The sequence below is a fragment of the Aethalodelphis obliquidens genome, unplaced genomic scaffold (genome assembly GCF_003676395.1).
Source record: "Aethalodelphis obliquidens isolate GAN/ISIS:26980383/991018 unplaced genomic scaffold, ASM367639v1 scaffold129, whole genome shotgun sequence".
NCBI lineage: Eukaryota > Metazoa > Chordata > Mammalia > Artiodactyla > Delphinidae > Aethalodelphis > Aethalodelphis obliquidens.
In genome coordinates, this window is record NW_020838073.1 from 675,645 (window position 1) to 691,769 (window position 16,125).

At 48.2% G+C, this 16,125-nt stretch overlaps 1 protein-coding gene across 8 annotated transcripts in view; it reads left to right on the forward strand.

Annotated features, from left to right (window-relative positions):
- Nucleotides 1-16,125, forward strand: part of RALB (RAS like proto-oncogene B) — a 60,390-nt gene that overhangs the window by 31,501 nt on the left and 12,764 nt on the right. For 4 of the 8 annotated variants that reach the window (XM_027099191.1, XM_027099192.1, XM_027099190.1 and 1 more), the window contains exon 2: nucleotides 11,731-11,890. In XM_027099191.1, the coding sequence (XP_026954992.1) occupies nucleotides 11,777-11,890 (114 nt within the window). In that variant the 5' untranslated portion in view covers nucleotides 11,731-11,776. Of the gene's footprint in view, nucleotides 1-3,630; nucleotides 9,093-11,730; nucleotides 11,891-16,125 lie in introns of those variants that run through there. The other 4 variants (XM_027099188.1, XM_027099187.1, XM_027099186.1 and 1 more) reach the window with 4 other exon arrangements.

Sequence of the window (16,125 nt, forward strand, 5' to 3'; positions counted from 1 at the left end):
TTAGATCATTTAATTCAACTTCCTTATTTTCATAGACATGGAAACTGAGTCATACCTGCATGGGAAGATAAAAATATTCTATTCCCCGTGCTGGGGGCAGTAGCAGCTACACACAGGGAGGGCGCCCTGGAGTTTCCTTCTCTGAGTCAGTACACGTGGGAAAGGCTGAGACTGCAGAGAGAGACTGAGCGCTCTGATGACTGCAGTTGTTTCCTGCCAGGACCGTCACTCCTGGAGTCCCCGTTTCGTGAAAAGCAGTAAGAACATGTAAATCTACCAACTAGAGAAGTCCATACCGAGTGTCTTTGTTTGCTAGACAGATTTGCAGGAGGGCTCAGCCGCGGCCCTCGTGAGTCTGTGGCTGTGGAGACCCCTGGCTGGTTGGCCAGCAGCCCCTGCAGCTCAGGTGCTCAGAGCAGCTGTCCTGCCCTTCCCGTCACCTGGCCGTCCAGGTGCAGCTGTCCCCTGCAGGGGCCTGGGCTCCCTTCCGAGAGGCAGATCGGGTACGAGACGGCCAGTCAGAAAGGTCGCTGCCAACCAGATAGCAATCAGATGACCGTAAGTGCTCATTTAAAGCAGTGGGTGAAATGATGAGACTCTTAAAGAGTATTGAAATAACAACCTTAAGAGATTAAAATTCTTTAGTGACAAATTCTCAGACCTTAAAAACATAAACTAATGTTATCCACTTGTCAAACTTTGCTTTGCAATAGGGAAGTAGTGGCTTACAGTTTTTAGGCTTTTGACCATAAGTACCAGAAATGAGATATGAATGAATCCCCGAGTGTCAAGTTTACGCCATGCGCTAGATGTCATGATGATCACAGTTTGGGTAAAATCCACGTTATTTAGGTTGCAGCATGATTTATGTGATGATAAGAGGGAAATAATCCGTACAATGGCAGGATACGAGAGGGAAAGGCAGCTCTGGGGCCTGCCATCAGGGAGCTTCAATTACTGTGGAATGAACAGCAAAAAGCAAGTAAGTAGGAAAAAAGAAAGGAACTGTAGGCTGGGGTCAGGGCAGTGAGAGACGCAAAGGGCAGAGGTGCGGGATGCGAGGGGCGCCTGAGGCCGGGCGGTCTGGGAGGCCTCCCTGAGGACGTGATGTGAACGTGGAAGCCCACAGGACAGGGAATCGAGTCTGAGCGTTGACTGCGAGAGGCCTGGGGTTGGGAGGCGGGCGATGGTTGGGGCAGAGTAGCGGGCCACGAGGTTGGAGAGGGGAGACCCACGATGGGAGAGCAAGTTCTGGTCCTGGCGGCATCGTCCGGGTCCCTGGACATCGGCTGTGTGAGCCATTCGGTGACTTTTCTGCTTAAGCTACTTTCACCTGGGGCTTCTGTCACTGTGGACAAGAGTCCTAGACATACAAGGGGCAGAGCAGTGGGATTCCCTGGAAGCTTCTTCAGCTGTATGTAGAGTTCATGCTTTATTCATTCAGGAGGAAGTGCTTCTGTGTCATGTATTTCCCCCCCTCTCCCCGGCCCTGCCTGGGTCTCAGTCCCTGGACTTGAGTTGTTTGTGTACTTTCAAAGCCAGGTGTGCTGTCACCTGGTGCCCTCGGTGTCAGGTAAGCAGCCTCACACCCAAAGGGTTTTTTTTTCTAATTGAAGTAGAGTTGATTTACAATGTCATGTTAGTTTCAGGTGTACAGCAAAGTGATTGAGGTCTATATCTATATATTCTTTTTCAGATTCTTTTCCATTATAGGTTATTATGAGAAGTTGAATATAGCTCCCTGTGCTGTACACACACACGGTAAAATTCTATGCTTTCCCAAGAGAAACAATCTTTAAAAAATTTACTTTCTCGTTTACTCGGGGCTCCCCTATTTCTGAAGACTTTAAAACTTCAGTGTGAATATATGGAGACGGTTGTAGTACTTGAATTTGCAGAACAGAAGTTAAATAGAAGAGTCTATGATGAATAAGATTCTCTAGTTAGGAGGTGAATATGAAGAGGAAAGCATTCACTTGATGGGCTGAATGAAAAATAAAGAGATCATCTCTAGGGATGACATCAGAGAGGTAAGCAGTGATATTTCTCATCTCCATCGAGTTACTAGAAACTCAGGAAAATAATTTTGAATCAGTTTGTGAAAAGTGAATCAATTTTCGTAAGATAGCAATGAACCATGGCCCTTGCAAAAACAAAGGTGGTAGCACAGTGTTGTCTGTGAGACTGTCAGCCAATAGTCATTAGAAAATAAGAATTCCAGTTGAAGTTAGATTCATGGTTGCAGCTAGATGAGTATTCTGATTGCTGTGGAATTAAGGTGATAACTGATTCACTTTGTTATACAGCAGAAACTAACACACCATTGTAAAGCAATTATACTCCAATAAAGATGTTAAAAGAAAAAAAAAAGAATTAAGGTGAGAAAATGGCTCCCATCTTAGTTAATTCATCCAATTAATATTTAAATATGTTTTCTGTGATAGGTAATGGGTGAAATCGTGGTAAACAAAATACAGGCTCTGTTCTCAAAGAACTCAAAGTTTAATGGGATGGTTTTCAGTCTAGGTGTGAATTGGAATCACCTGCACAGCCTGAGCACCTAGGTTTCCATGTGCCTGAATTGGAATCTCTAAGGGAGTGGGACCCAGGCACCTATATGTTTGTCTTCATTGTTTTAAAAAACTTTCTAGTGTGGAAATTTTCAAATATATATAAAAGTACAGAGACTAATATAATCAACTACCTTGTATCTATCAGTCAGCTTCAACAGTTTATGGCTAATCTTATTTCATCTACATCCCTACTTCCTCTCTTCCTCCTTGATAACTTTGAAACAAATCCCGTATATCATTTAGCTTCTTTTGTAATGAGGTTAAATGTAGTCACTTGAATTTTTTTAAAGAATAATTCCTTAATATTATCCAATTCAGCCAGTGTTCAGAATTCGCCAGTTTTCTTGTGTGTGTGTTTGTTCCAGCTGGGATCCACATAAGGCATGTGTATCAGTCAGTTGATATGGCTCTTAGGTCTCAGAATTTACAGGTCCCCTCTCCGTCTTTCTTTTTTCTTGCACTTTATTTGTTGAAGAAACTGGGTGGCTTATTCCGTAGAGCTTTCTACAGCCTCTGTGTTGCTGATGGTGTGTCCGTGTGGTATGTTCAGCATTTTCCTGTCTCCTGCACCTCTGCTAAATCAGTAGTTAGGTTTAGAAGCTTTTTTGTCAGGACTACATCATTGATAATTATGTGTCTTTTTCAAGATGTCAGGTTGTCTCTTTTTGTAATGTTAGCAGCCATTGATATTAGATTTCTTAACTCATGAGGGGTTGCAAAATGGTGATAGCCCCAATTCCATCATCCCTTGATTAGTTAGACTATTTTGTAAAGGGAAACTTTGCTTCATCTATTATTGGTCACCAGTTAGTACAGTTTACATAGGAGAAGCAAGATACCTTTTTAATTCTTTCCCTTAATTTACCTTTTTTTTTTGTTGTTTTTTTGCGGTACGCGGGCCTCTCACTGTTGTGGCCTCTCCCGTTGCGGAGCACAGGCTTCGGACGCGCAGGCTCAGCGGCCATGGCTCACGGGTGCAGCCGCTCCGCGGCATGTGGGATCTTCCCGGACCGGGGCACGAACCCGTGTCCCCTGCATCGGCAGGCGGATCTCAAAGATTTAATTTACCAATTTTTAAAATAATGAGTTGTTTCACTTGTCCTCTCAAGGTGACGAATAGGTGCTTTCTTAGTTTCATTGTGAACAAATTAGATGTGTTTTGGTCCATTGCAGTTATTATCTTTATTGATCTTTAATTGTCCATCTTTGCCCCATCTCTTCAACTTGGCTTCTGAGCATGTGTGTGTGCCTGTGCTTGCACAGGTGTGCATTTAGAAATTATTATTTTTGTAGCTAACAGCATTTATTGCTAAACTACAAAAAGAACCTCTGAGGAGGGCTGCCACTTTAATTGCTTACCTTCTAGAATCAGTGTTGACAATAGAACAATCAGGAGACATTTCCTTAATGGAACGTGGATGAGAAATGTGCCATAGTACGCGTTATGGAAAATTATTTAAAATATGTCCTCATATTAAGAGTTTCTTCAAACTCTTCCCTCAGCGTTCATTCATTCTTTACCCATCCTCTGGGCATTTCTAGGTCTCTGATTCACCGCAGGCCCTGGAGGCACACATAGGAATAAGACACTACCTACCTATCTGTCCAGGGAGTGTGTGTGAGACGGTTTACAAATAACCACAAGTTTGTGTCGTGTCATTAAAAGGATAGGGATGTAGGGGTTCAGTGCTGTCAATTCGTATTCTCACACACGTGCGCACTCATGTATATAGTCATTTTGTCACAACGATGTATAATTTGGTGTAAGGTGCTAGGAAATAGGAAGGCTGCATGTCGACTTTCAGTGTTAAGGGAAATGATGTCCCCTGAGTAGACAGTGTCACTGTGCTTTTCTTTGTCATTATTCAGCATTTACACCCCCTGCCGTCCTTTTCCTGTGTTCCTTCATATTTGAGAGTGCTGGTTTTTTGGGAGGGAGGGTCCTTCATGACCGAATTCAGATCGGGTTGTTCCTGATTGGGATCGTAACAGGAAGTGGTAAACAGTGGGGATTTGTCTTGACCCTTAGGATAGTGCTGCTTGTTAAAATGCAGAGTGTGATTCATAAACAATCTGTGGAGATGCTTTAAGGCCATGAAAAGTGTCCTGTTCCTCCTGTAAATCTCCCCTTTAGCTTTAGCGTCTTACTAGCGATTCCCGCCTGAACCGGTCTTCACTCTGGTAGCTGCAAAACGTTGGGTTTTTTTTCACTTTCCCACCCTGTATGTTTATCAGTCCGCCTTTGGTGTTCTACTCTAAGCAGGAGCCCTCCTGTCTCCCTTGCTTTGTTTAATATTTACTCTAGGTTTGGATTCACGAATCCCTTGTTTTTCAGTGGTTTGTTTTCATTACTGTCCGTAATTATTTTGGTGCTCAGATTGTCCCAGATTTAGGATTGTCTTCCATTTTGATGATTTAAAGGACTAAAAACTTGAATAATATTCTAAGAGACTTACGTATTATGATTATGGCCTATTAGTAATATCCAGGTTACCACCTTCAAGTCATATTATCTGGAGAAAAAGTGCTAAGTGCAATTCTTTGCACATGTACAGTGTTTGATCATTTCCCATGTGCTTTTGTGTACCATGTTACCCAGGACAGATGAATTTTATGAGGACTGAAGAGTACTTTTTTTCTACCTTTTCAAATTCTCATTTGATTTTCATGACAACCCTCTGATACAGACAAGGTTGACTCTACCTACTGATTTGTTCTCTCCCAGCTTAAGTTGAACGCAAGACTAATGACTGTATTCGCCCATGGGATTGGGGGGCAGTAGAAACCACACACATTTGCATGGTTCCTGTATCTAGACCGTGATTTGCTTTCAGAATGTTGCTTCTCAGGGGAACATGTGTTCTTGTGTTTGAATCAGTGCTTGGTGGTGGAGAGCCCCCTCTAACATTAGTGTGTCCTATGGAACATCACGTAGGAAAACCATTTCCCGGCTCTTCTGCCTCCTTGCCAAGCCACCTAAATGAAGCTGTCTTGGTGTTCTGTACGGGAGGGTACGTGTTCATTCTTACCCCATGCCTTACAGTTAGGTTGGGCTGGGGGACCCACCCGCAGGGGCTCCCTGCTTTCTCTAGGATAGGTTTCTTCAGACAGCATTTTAGGCTCATTTGTAGATGAACAATCTATCTTTTGAGATGCGACGCCCTGTCACTTCCCCACCCCATACCTGCGCTTCCATGTCACGTGATACCGGACCCGCCAGGACGCTTCATGCCTCTGTTGCTTTGCACGCCTTCCGTTATGCGTGGGAAGCTTCGCTCTCTCAGCCCCTCTGCTGAGTGAACTTGGACTCCATGTCGAAGCCTTTCTGGATCTTCTTTTCCCAGAGTTCATCATGCTTTCCATCAGACCTTGTAGCGTCTTTATCACTGCATATGGGCAGTTCTATTTCCATGCTTTGTTTATACATCTTTCCTTAGGAGATTGCGTTTTCTAAGGGCAGAGATGCACAGCTTAGCACAGAGTAGTGTTTAAATGTTTTTTTTGGACAAAAACGAAGCCCACTATAGAGCTTTCCAGTCGGTAGGTAGTAGAGACGTATTAAAGGGTGTCTGTTGGTGTGTCTCCCAAGTCCCCGATGAAAAACTTCTGACTGTAAGGTGTGAGCCTGCCAGAACTTGGCGTTATGGGCCCCGATTCCCCTTGTTGGAAGGTCTGTGTTGTGGCTTTTGTGTACTGGCGATGAACCCAAAGAGTTCTTGGAAGAGATTAAGAGGTTTGCAAGCCCCTCGGAGATGGTTCTGGGAGAAGTATAATTGCTTTGTAAACAATGGATGTCTGCTGAAGTGAGGGATGGCATGTACTGATGTCTGCAGTTTCCGTGGAAACACGTCAAAAAGTAAGATGGACTGATGGGTGGGTCAAGGGAGGCCCGATGCCTGGGTTTGTGATAAAGCAAATGGAGTGACATGTTGATGGTAGAATCCAGGGCTGCGAATGTGGGTTCACTGTGCAGCTCTTTCTACTTTTCTGAAAACTTGGAACTTTTGCTAATAAAATGTTCAGGGTAGGGATAGCTGTGTTATTCTTTAAGAACATGTTTATGGGCAAGGCACATCTGTTATAAACATTAAGTTGTCGACGTGACATTCCTGAGCCTCACTGACTTGTTTTCTTCCTGGTATTCCTCCTCCTCTGCAGCTGCCTCCTTCACATCTCGGTTCTCCCTGTAAGAGCATCCCCTGACCTGCTCTGATCTAGATGTCCCTCCTCTGTGACCCCAGAGCCCTTGGATACTTCTGCCGTAGAATTTGTCAGCCATACTATAATCGCCGACTAATCTTCTGTAACTAATCACTGGACTTTGAGTTTCTGGAGTGCAAAGACTGTTTCTGGAATGCTTTCGGCACAAGTAACAATAGACTCAGAATGGTCTAAACAAATAGGGGGTTATCATCTCCAGTTCAGGAGCCTGGAGGTTTGCAGTTTCCAGGATCGGTCCAGGCTGACTCTCCTGCCTTGCCCTCCGCGTGTCAAGTGCTCATGGGTTGTACAGACTGGAAAGAACCACCATGGTTGTTTCAGTTGTTGAGCTTTGAGCACAGATATTTTGGCAAATATCTGTGGATTTGTTGAACAGTCTTCAATCCATTTATTGTGGTTTCTTCTAGGGAAGCTGACTTTGTGTTTTGAAAATAACAGCTCAGAGTTAGATGTCTACATGTGTTTGAAAGCACCCCTGCCCCTAATCTGGAAAAGGATTTCTCCATTTTCATACAACTCTAATAATTCATGGAAGCAAGGCTGCTTCGGAGAAATCCTGTGAGGGGTTGGTGGTCTGGAGTTTCCAGCCTCAGGCACTGACCTCGGCCCTGTGGTGGCAGCTGTGGACCAGAAATTAGGCCCAAAGCAGCTTCGCCTTCCTGAGCCTTCGGGGGAGGCCGGCTTCTCATCCCACTTACCCTATTTTAGTCACAATTCAAATGTGCTTAATTATCTAGTTAATTGCTTAGAAGGCTTATTAAAAAGCACGTCATTAGAAAAGGGAGAGTGGACAGAGGGTCCAGCTTGGGGGAGCCAGCACACAAGTGATCCCACCCAGAGCAGCGGGTCACACGACTGGTTTCCATAGTGATGATGATCCTTGAATCACCCGGGAAAGCTACGAGTATGGTCAGTCTTCACTGCTTAAGAAGACAGGTAGCTATACTACGTGAAAAATAACATGCAAAACTACATACGTATGATCTCAGAAAGATGTTAAATATAGGAGTATATGGATTAAAATATAAGAATATACAGATTAAATTACGGGCAGGAAGTAACGCTGTAATACCGAATATCTCTGGGTGACAGGATTTTTCTCTTATTTTTTAAGATAGTTTTGTGTATTTTCTAAATTTTCTACTGAGCACCGAAGGGGGGGTCAGAATATGTCACCCCAAAAGATGCCACTTTGACATGAGGATTATTTTGAGCTGAAAGCAACTGCAAAGGAACAGACACAAAGAAAAGCTCTACCTTCCCCTCTCCACCAGGAAGGGCGGGGCGATCCTTAAGCACCCAGAGGAGGCCCCCGAGGAATCGGGGTAACGCCCCTTGCTCACAGCCCGCACCCTGCGTCAGTTTCCCCCTCCCGGAAGTGCAAGGCCCCCTCCCTTGTCTTGTCACTTCCCTGCAGCATTCGTTGTTCATTGGTTAAGATGCTCTGTGAACCCGAGTCCCACCACCCCGTGGGGCCGCCACCACTGCGCTCTCCTGTGTGGTTGTGAGATGCGCCTGTTCAGAAGCCTCTGTTTGTTTTTCTCTCCTTAATCAGTCTCTCGTCAGCCTGATTTTCAGGGCCCCAGCCAATGAACCAAGGTGGGTTTGTTTTTCCTCCCCTATTCCTTTTCATTTTAAATACTTAAAAAAGGATTGTAGACATTCAGAGTGATTCTTGTTCAACTCTTGGCCTCCTGATAATGCAGTTTCCCCACATTTTGCCTCTGCCTTTGTTAAAAATGATCAAATGATGCTCTTTATGGCGGCTGCCTGAGAAGTCCTACTTGTTACGGACGCCGACCCTCCTGGTGGGTATTTCCTTAGGTGTCTCGGAGGTCGCAGCTGTGGGCCCCTATCCGTGGGCTTTGGTTGTAGGAATCCTGAGCCGTCTTCACTGCGTCCCCCCGCAGAGGTTGTAGCCTAGCACCCTGAGCAGCCTGGGGTTACTTGTTATGTTGCTTCCTGGCTTTGGGGGAGTGCTGCGGTCACAGCTTCAGGGCACACTTTCCTACGGCCAGGGCTCGGGCAGACATGCTTCCTTGCTGTCCTCCGCTGTTGGTGCTGTAGGGGAGCAGGTACCGTCCCAGAATAGGTCTCTTTGGCATATTAATAGTTTTAAGCTGGTTATTTTCCGGGAAACAGCAGGCGTAGAAGAAATTCTGAAAACCAAGTAGGAGTCACCGTTTTGTAAGAGACAGGGACATTTACCAGGGGAATGTCCCTATGTAAGGGCGTCCCCCTCGCTGTACCAGGACACGAGGACGACTGAATCTCTAGCAGCTCCTAGGGGCGGAGAAGGTAAGGACTTGAAGAACCTTGCCCTTGTTTACCCGGCCTTCCCTGGTCACCTCTCACAACCGACTCTGCCCATCCTCAACATCCTCTTCTGCTTTGGGCGAGGACGGTATCCAAGGTGAGGGCTTCGGCCGTCTGAACAAGGTACTCAGGTTGTCTGGGTCTCTCCCGGGTCCACATGTTACTAGACTTTGCTGGATTTTCTCCTGTTAATCTGTTTCATGTCAGTTTAATTCCCAGACCAGAAAGAAGAGCCTAGGAAGGCAGAGGGAATCTCTTCCTCCCCAACAGTGGACCGATGTTTTGCTCGTCCATTCTTTTTTTTTAAAAAATATATTTATTTATTTATTTAATTTTTGGCTGTGTTGGGTCTTCTTCGTTGCTGGGCGCGGGCTTCTCATTGCTCCTCTTGTTGCGGACCAGAGGCTCAGTAGCTGTGGCTTGTGGGCTTCAGTAGTTGTGGCACGCGGGCTTCAGTAGTTGTGGCACGTGGGCTTCGGTAGTTGTGGCTCACGGGCTCTAGAGCGCAGGCTCAGTAGTTGTGGCGCACAGGCTTCATTGCTCTGCAGCATGTGGGATCCTCGCGGACCAGGGCTCGAACCCGTGTCCCCTGCATTGGCAGGCGGGTTCTTAACCACTGCGCCACCAGGGAAGTCCTACTCGTCCATTCTTTACCTGAAGGTGCATTCCTTCGAGGCTCTTGGTGTCCCTGAGGGACTGACTTGTGTGTGTGTTAAATCCTAAGTTACCCAGAGCAGCAACCACCTAGGACCACAGAAATATCAGCTCTGATTTTTTTTCTCCCCAGCATTGGGATTTTTTTTGAGCCCAGCTGTGCATTTCATAGAAGTTCTCAACCTTGGAGGTCTACTGTCATCACCTGGGAAGCTTTTAGATGTTCTCATGCCCAGGCTCCGATCCCAGGCATCCCAGACCAAACTCCATGAGAATCTCTGGGGATGTTTTTAAAACTGCCCAGGGATCTCCTTGTGCCACCGGGGCTGGGATCACTGATTTAAAATGTTGTTGTTTCTGTCATGCAATGGTGTGTGTGTATTTTTTTTTTTTCTACTGGCGGTATTTTCAAGTTACTTTGTCAGAAATAGGTGCCCATCGTGTCTAATAAGAAAAGAAATTCTCTTAAAATGAGATAGGAAGGAAACCAGCCTTTTTAAGTTCCTGTTATATGCTAGGCACAGGGCTTCAATCTTTCACATGTGTTATCTCATTTAATACTCAGAAAAATCCTGCAGGGTGGGTGGTGGTTTACTTGTGTCTGCAAATAAGAAAACTGGCTTAGAGAAACTGAATAACTAACTAGTGTCCAGGTCCCACATCTCACGAATGGCAGAGCCAGACTTGGGCCCGTGACATGCCCGAGCCCATGCCCTTTTTCCTTACGCTGTGGCATCTGTGAGAGAGATTTTCCATAAAAATCGTTTAAAATAAAAATTGGCACTTGGGTTATGCAGGAGCTTATGGTAGCTCTATTTTCAGTTTTTAAGGACCCTCCATAGCGTTCTCCATAGTGGCTGCCACAACTTAACATTCCCACCAGCAGTGCCAGAGTGTTCCCTTTTCTCCACACCCTCTGCAGCATTGATTGTTTGTAGAATTTTTGATGGCCGTTTCTGAATCGTGTGAGGTGATACCTCGTTGTAGTTGTGATTTGCATTTCTCTAATAATTAGTGATGTTGAGCATTTTTTCATGTGTTTGTTGGCCATCTGTATGTCTTCTTTGGAGAAAGGTCTAGTTAGGTCTTCTGCCCATTTTTGGATTGGGTCGGTTGTTTTTTCTTGATCTTGAGTTGTATGAGTTGTTTCTAAATTTTGGAAATTAATCCCTTGTCGGTTGCATCTATTTTCAAATATTTTCTCCCATTCTGTAAGGGAGAAAATTCTGTCTTTCTGTTTTGTTTATGGTTTCCTTTGCTGTGCAAAAGCTTGTCAGGCTAGTTAGATGCCAAGTTTCAGGTACCTGTTAAATGTGCTTACTGAGAATACTTTCTCTTGCCCCACCACGAAGATTGCTCTGTTCTACTCACTTTATCTCACTTCTGATGAGGCTAAACTGATTTTGAGTAATGGATTGTTGTGTTGGAAAAGTCTGCCTCATTTAGTTCTTAATGTAAATCAACGTGGAATAAATAATTTAGTTGTCTTCCTTTTAACTGTCCTGTGTCGCGAAGGGATGCTGATTATTAAAAGCAGGGCTCACCCCTTTTCAGAGCCCACCCTGGTCCGCTGGGAGGGCCTGTGGGTGTGTTGGAGGGGCGGGGAGGGAGCGAGGGTACAGAGATGCTGGGGCCCTGAGCGGCCCCCGTGGCACAGCTGGCGCGGGGGTCTCTGCGTGGCTCGCCGCCCCCTGCGGCCCTGTCGAGGGCGTGCGGGTTTGGTGGGCCACCCTCCCCCACCCCCCGTGATGGGGCGTCGGGTGCGCACGCCCGATTCTTCTCTCGTCTCACTTTCCCTCTGGTCGGCTCAGCTCTGGTTTGTGACTCGGCAGTGCCTGGGGGGCCTGGAGCCTGGGAGAATGACCTCTCTGGTGGAACGTCTGGGTCAGGCTTTTCTGGGGGGCTGTCATGTCATTTCCTTTGGGTGGAACCAGACCGCCTCTGAGTCTGTCTTCTTCCTTGGCAGCTCTTCGTCTGGGTCCTCTGGCCGCGTTTCGCAGAAACCCAGCAGGATGGCCGCAAACAAGAGCAAGAGCCAGAGCTCCCTGGCCCTTCACAAGGTGATCATGGTTGGCAGTGGAGGGGTGGGCAAGTCGGCCCTGACCTTGCAGTTCATGTATGATGAGGTAAGACACGCCTCCCCGTCGGGCCTGCTGTCGCCACGTCCCTCCTCCAGCTGCGTCCCTGGGCCCATTCCCTGGGGCTCATCTGGGTCATGGGGCAAACTGTGCTACGGTGGCTTCTGAGTAGCTTTCCAGGGGGTTCTCACCAGGGGAAGAGCTGCACTGCTGATGTTAGGCGAGTCATTTCGGCTCAGGCGGGGACACGCGGAGTCCCTGCTCGCATCGCTTCCGTCATTGTATTATGACAGGAGCTGGGGGGAGGTGTCGAAAGGGCGGGCCAGATGCGTAGCTGTCACAGCCAACCCATACAGGCACTGAAGGTGACAGCTGAGCTGCCCTAGGAGCCCCATCTCTTCTCCTTGCTCTGATCCCCCCGGTTCAAGCTAAAGCCCCAAGCTTGCATCACTTCCTGGGGGTGACGGCGCTGATGCCGAGTCCAGTGCGACGGCACAGGCTTGACGCCTGTGGAAACAGGTGTCCCTGCTTGACGGCCATGGCTGGTAGTGCAGCAGCGTGTCCAGACCAGAGCCGGCGCCTCGGGGCCTCTCGCTGGCACCCTCTTTGCGCGGCTCGTGCCTTCCAGAATTTGCGGCAGAGGACACTGTCACCACGATCAGCTAAGATGACCCTCTTTCCACCAGGCTCCGCCCCGTCCAGCTTCCTGCCACACAGGGTGTGCTGCAGTGACCGTGACATTTTGGGATGTGGCCAAGGGAAGCCGACTTAAGGATGCAGTTAGCAGGGGCCCTGGCCTTGTGATGGGGGCGCGGGGAGGGCTGTGTCCAAGGTGCCCGGCACGGCAAGTGAGTGGGCAGCGGCTCCAAACGCGGTGTCAGAGGCCAGTCTGGAAGGTTTTTCCAGGCCTCACGGCTCCTTACAGGGAAGACGGATGCAGGGCCTGAATTTGCCAGTCGTTCCCAAACCACCCTTACTAGGAACGTCACCTAGTCGTGAAGCCGAAGAAACCTCGCTAAACCGTCATGAAAGAAAAGCTCGGACCAGCTGTGCTAGAGGAAGGACGGAACTATTTTTCAATTCTCTGTAGGCAACGTCGGCTTGGCCAAACAGTGCGTTCGGGCGTTTCAGACCATCTTGCAGTGGCCCGGAACGCGCTTCTTGGCCAACCCAGTGCTTCAGTATCCCTGGCATCTGACGAGATGGTTCAGACGCATACCGCTAACAGAGTAGGACGGTATCGCAGAGGTGTGTCAGCACTCAACGAGCAAGACTGCTTTCTGCCGGATTTGGGGTGCGAGTGGTATTTGTAGTATTGCCATGGAACGGATCCCCACACGGACATCCGTCACCTCCAGTTTCCAGGAGTCTGGCCCAGCTGAGCGTGGTGCTGCCCCGGGTCTCAGGCTGTGGGGAGGGTGTCCGGCCTCCTGCCAGCCCGCGGACTGCTGGCGGGTGCAGGACGGGGCCCCGGCTGCTGGAGGTCGCCCCCAGTTCTCTGCCGCGTGGCCCTTTCTGTAGACAGCTCTTCCCCTGGCCGCTTGCCTCTCCCCGGCCAGCAGGGAGGTGTCTGGTAGCTAAGACGGATCCTTCCACACAAAAACGTGGTCCTGGGGTCGTGTCATCACGCTGCCTGTACGCTGTTGGTTGCAAGCCAGCCTCAGGGTCTTGTGCGCTCAAGCGGAGAATGCCGTTCGAGGGCGTGACCCATCGAGGGGCCCCGGAGGGTTGGTTCACCAGAGTATTTGTGTATTTTAAAAACTGTGTAATGAATTATAAGTTCTTTTCTCCTTCTCGAGAATCATTTTTGTATTTACCATTATATGTGTAATCTTGTATTCTTTTCTTAAAAGAGGGCCCTGCAATGAATAAGCTTCAGACCAAACCCAAAACCTCCGGACCATCTCCTCCGGGTCACACCCCACTGTATCTTATCATGAGAAACTTTTTGTTTGTATGCTTCTACATGACCAATTTCTTTTTTTTCTTTTTTAATTGAAGTCTAGTTGATTTACAATGTTGTGCTAATTTCTGCTGTACAGCAAAGTGATTCAGTCATACGTATATATACATTCTTTTTTTATATTCTTTTCCATTACAGTTCATCACAGGATATTGGATAGAGTTCCCTGTGCTCTACAGTAGGACCTTGTTGTTTATCCATCCTCTAGATAATAGTTTACATCTACTAATCCCAAACTTGCAATCCATCCCTCTCCTACCCTCCCTCCCCCTTGGCAGGTCTGTTCTCTCCGTCCGTGAGGGTGTTTCTGTTTCATAGACACGTTCATTTGTGCCATATTTTAGATTCCACATAAGAGCGATATCATATGGTATTTGTCTTTCTCTTTCTGACTGACTTCACTTAGTATGAGAACCTAGGCTCCACCCATGTTGCTGCGAATGGCATTATTTCATTCTTTTTTATGGTTATTGTAAATAGTGCTGCTATGAACACAGGGGTGCATGTATCTTTTTGAATTAGAGTTTTCTCTGGATATATGCCCGGGAGTGGGACTGCTGGGTCATATGGCGGCTCTATTTTTAGTTTTTTAAGGAACCTCCGTACTGTTCTCCACAGTGGCTGCACCAGTCTACGTTCCCACCAACAGTGTAGGAGGGTTCCCGTTCCTCCACACCCTCTTCAGCATTTATATACTTTTGTTTTGGAGGGTTGTTTTTCTTTATTTTACACTAGGGGCCAAAGTGGGGAAATCTAGCAGAATCTGTTTAATTTACGCCAAACTTTTTTTTTTTTTAGCTTATTTATTTATTGGCTGCGTTGGGTCTTCATTGCTGCCTGGGCTTTCTCTAGTTGCAGCGAGCGGGGGCTACTCTTCGTTGTGGTGCGCAGGCTTCTCATTACGGTGGCTTCTCTTGTTGCAGAGCGCGGGCTCTAGGGCCTGCGGGCTTCAGTAGTTGTGGCTCAGGGGCTGAGTTGCTCCAGGGTATGTGGGATCTTCCCTGACCAGGGCTCAAACCCGTGTCCCCTGCATTGGCAAGCGGATTCATAACCACCGCGCCACCAGAGAAGCCCACGCCAAACGTTTCTGCATAAAAGAAGAGAGGCAAGTTACAAAATCTGCCTTGGAAGTCTTTATTTGTTTTTCCTTAAAAATGTGACTTGCTTCCTAAAGATTCCTTATTTTCCTTCTGTAACAGGGGCTGGGGAGGAAGGGACAGGGAGGAGAGGAATCAAAGCATGGGAGACGTGGTTAGAAGAGCAGGCGTTAATGGAGATGGGGGGGATTCTGTGTGTCCTGCCCCCACCGCTGAATGACGGGCAGTGTCTGGGGACATTTGGGGCTGTCACAATGGGGGGATGTGACTGGCCGCCAGTGGGTGGAGGCCGGGGATGCTGCTGGGGTGCTGCAGTGTGCCGGAGGGTCCCACACGGGAGAGTCGTCCAGACCGGAAGGTCTGTCGCGCTGCTGTCTGGGGGGCGTCCTGGCCGGAGCCACGTCAGGGAAGGGGAGGCTGCTCCACCACGCGGTGACCGAGGGGCCCCGGGTGCCAAATCTGAGAGCGCGTTCGGGCCCCGAGCCCGACTCCGCGGTGAGGTTGGAGCCATCCTGTCTGGCCTGGTGGCTGACACCGCAGGAGACCAGGGCAGTCTGGACGGGATGTGTCACTTTCCCTGTGTATGTTTCTGTGTGTACAGCAAGAGGGAGGGGAGGAGCTGCAGAAGAGTCAAGAGCTTTTTCTCTTCTTCCTGGTTCCTTCAGAGAACCAAGGGGAAGCTGTGCTTGGCCTTAGTCTCTGTTTCCCATGGCTAACGTATGTGGGGACCAGAAAGCAGCAGTTGTTGAAGGATTGAGGGAATGGTAAAATAAGAGCACAGCAGCAGCAGAAGAGAGATGCAGTGCTCGTGTCGATTCCCCTAACGGTGCTGCCCGCTAGAACCTTCTGTGATGCAGGGGGTGTTCTGTGTCTGTGCTGTCCAACACCTGTGGCTGCTGAGCCCCTGGTGTCTGGCTAGTGGCTGCGAGGTTGAAGGGTCTGGCTCTAGAATCACAGTTGTGAAGCTTGAAGAGACCTCAGGGGTGACGGCCAAGCCCAGCTGATTGCAGACTCACCCGGGGCTCCTTTACCAAATCCCTCTGGAGCTGCAGCCGAGTCGTTCTTTTCCTGAAGCTCTGCCAGCAGTTCCGAGGAGCGGTGGCTCCCCCTGTCCGGGAGGCCAGAGAAAAGGAAACAGTCCCGTGCTCGGGGTGCGGGTTGGCTGACACCTCCCGAGCCACTCGGACCCTTTGTTCTTGGTCCAGTGCTTTGCCCTTTGTTTA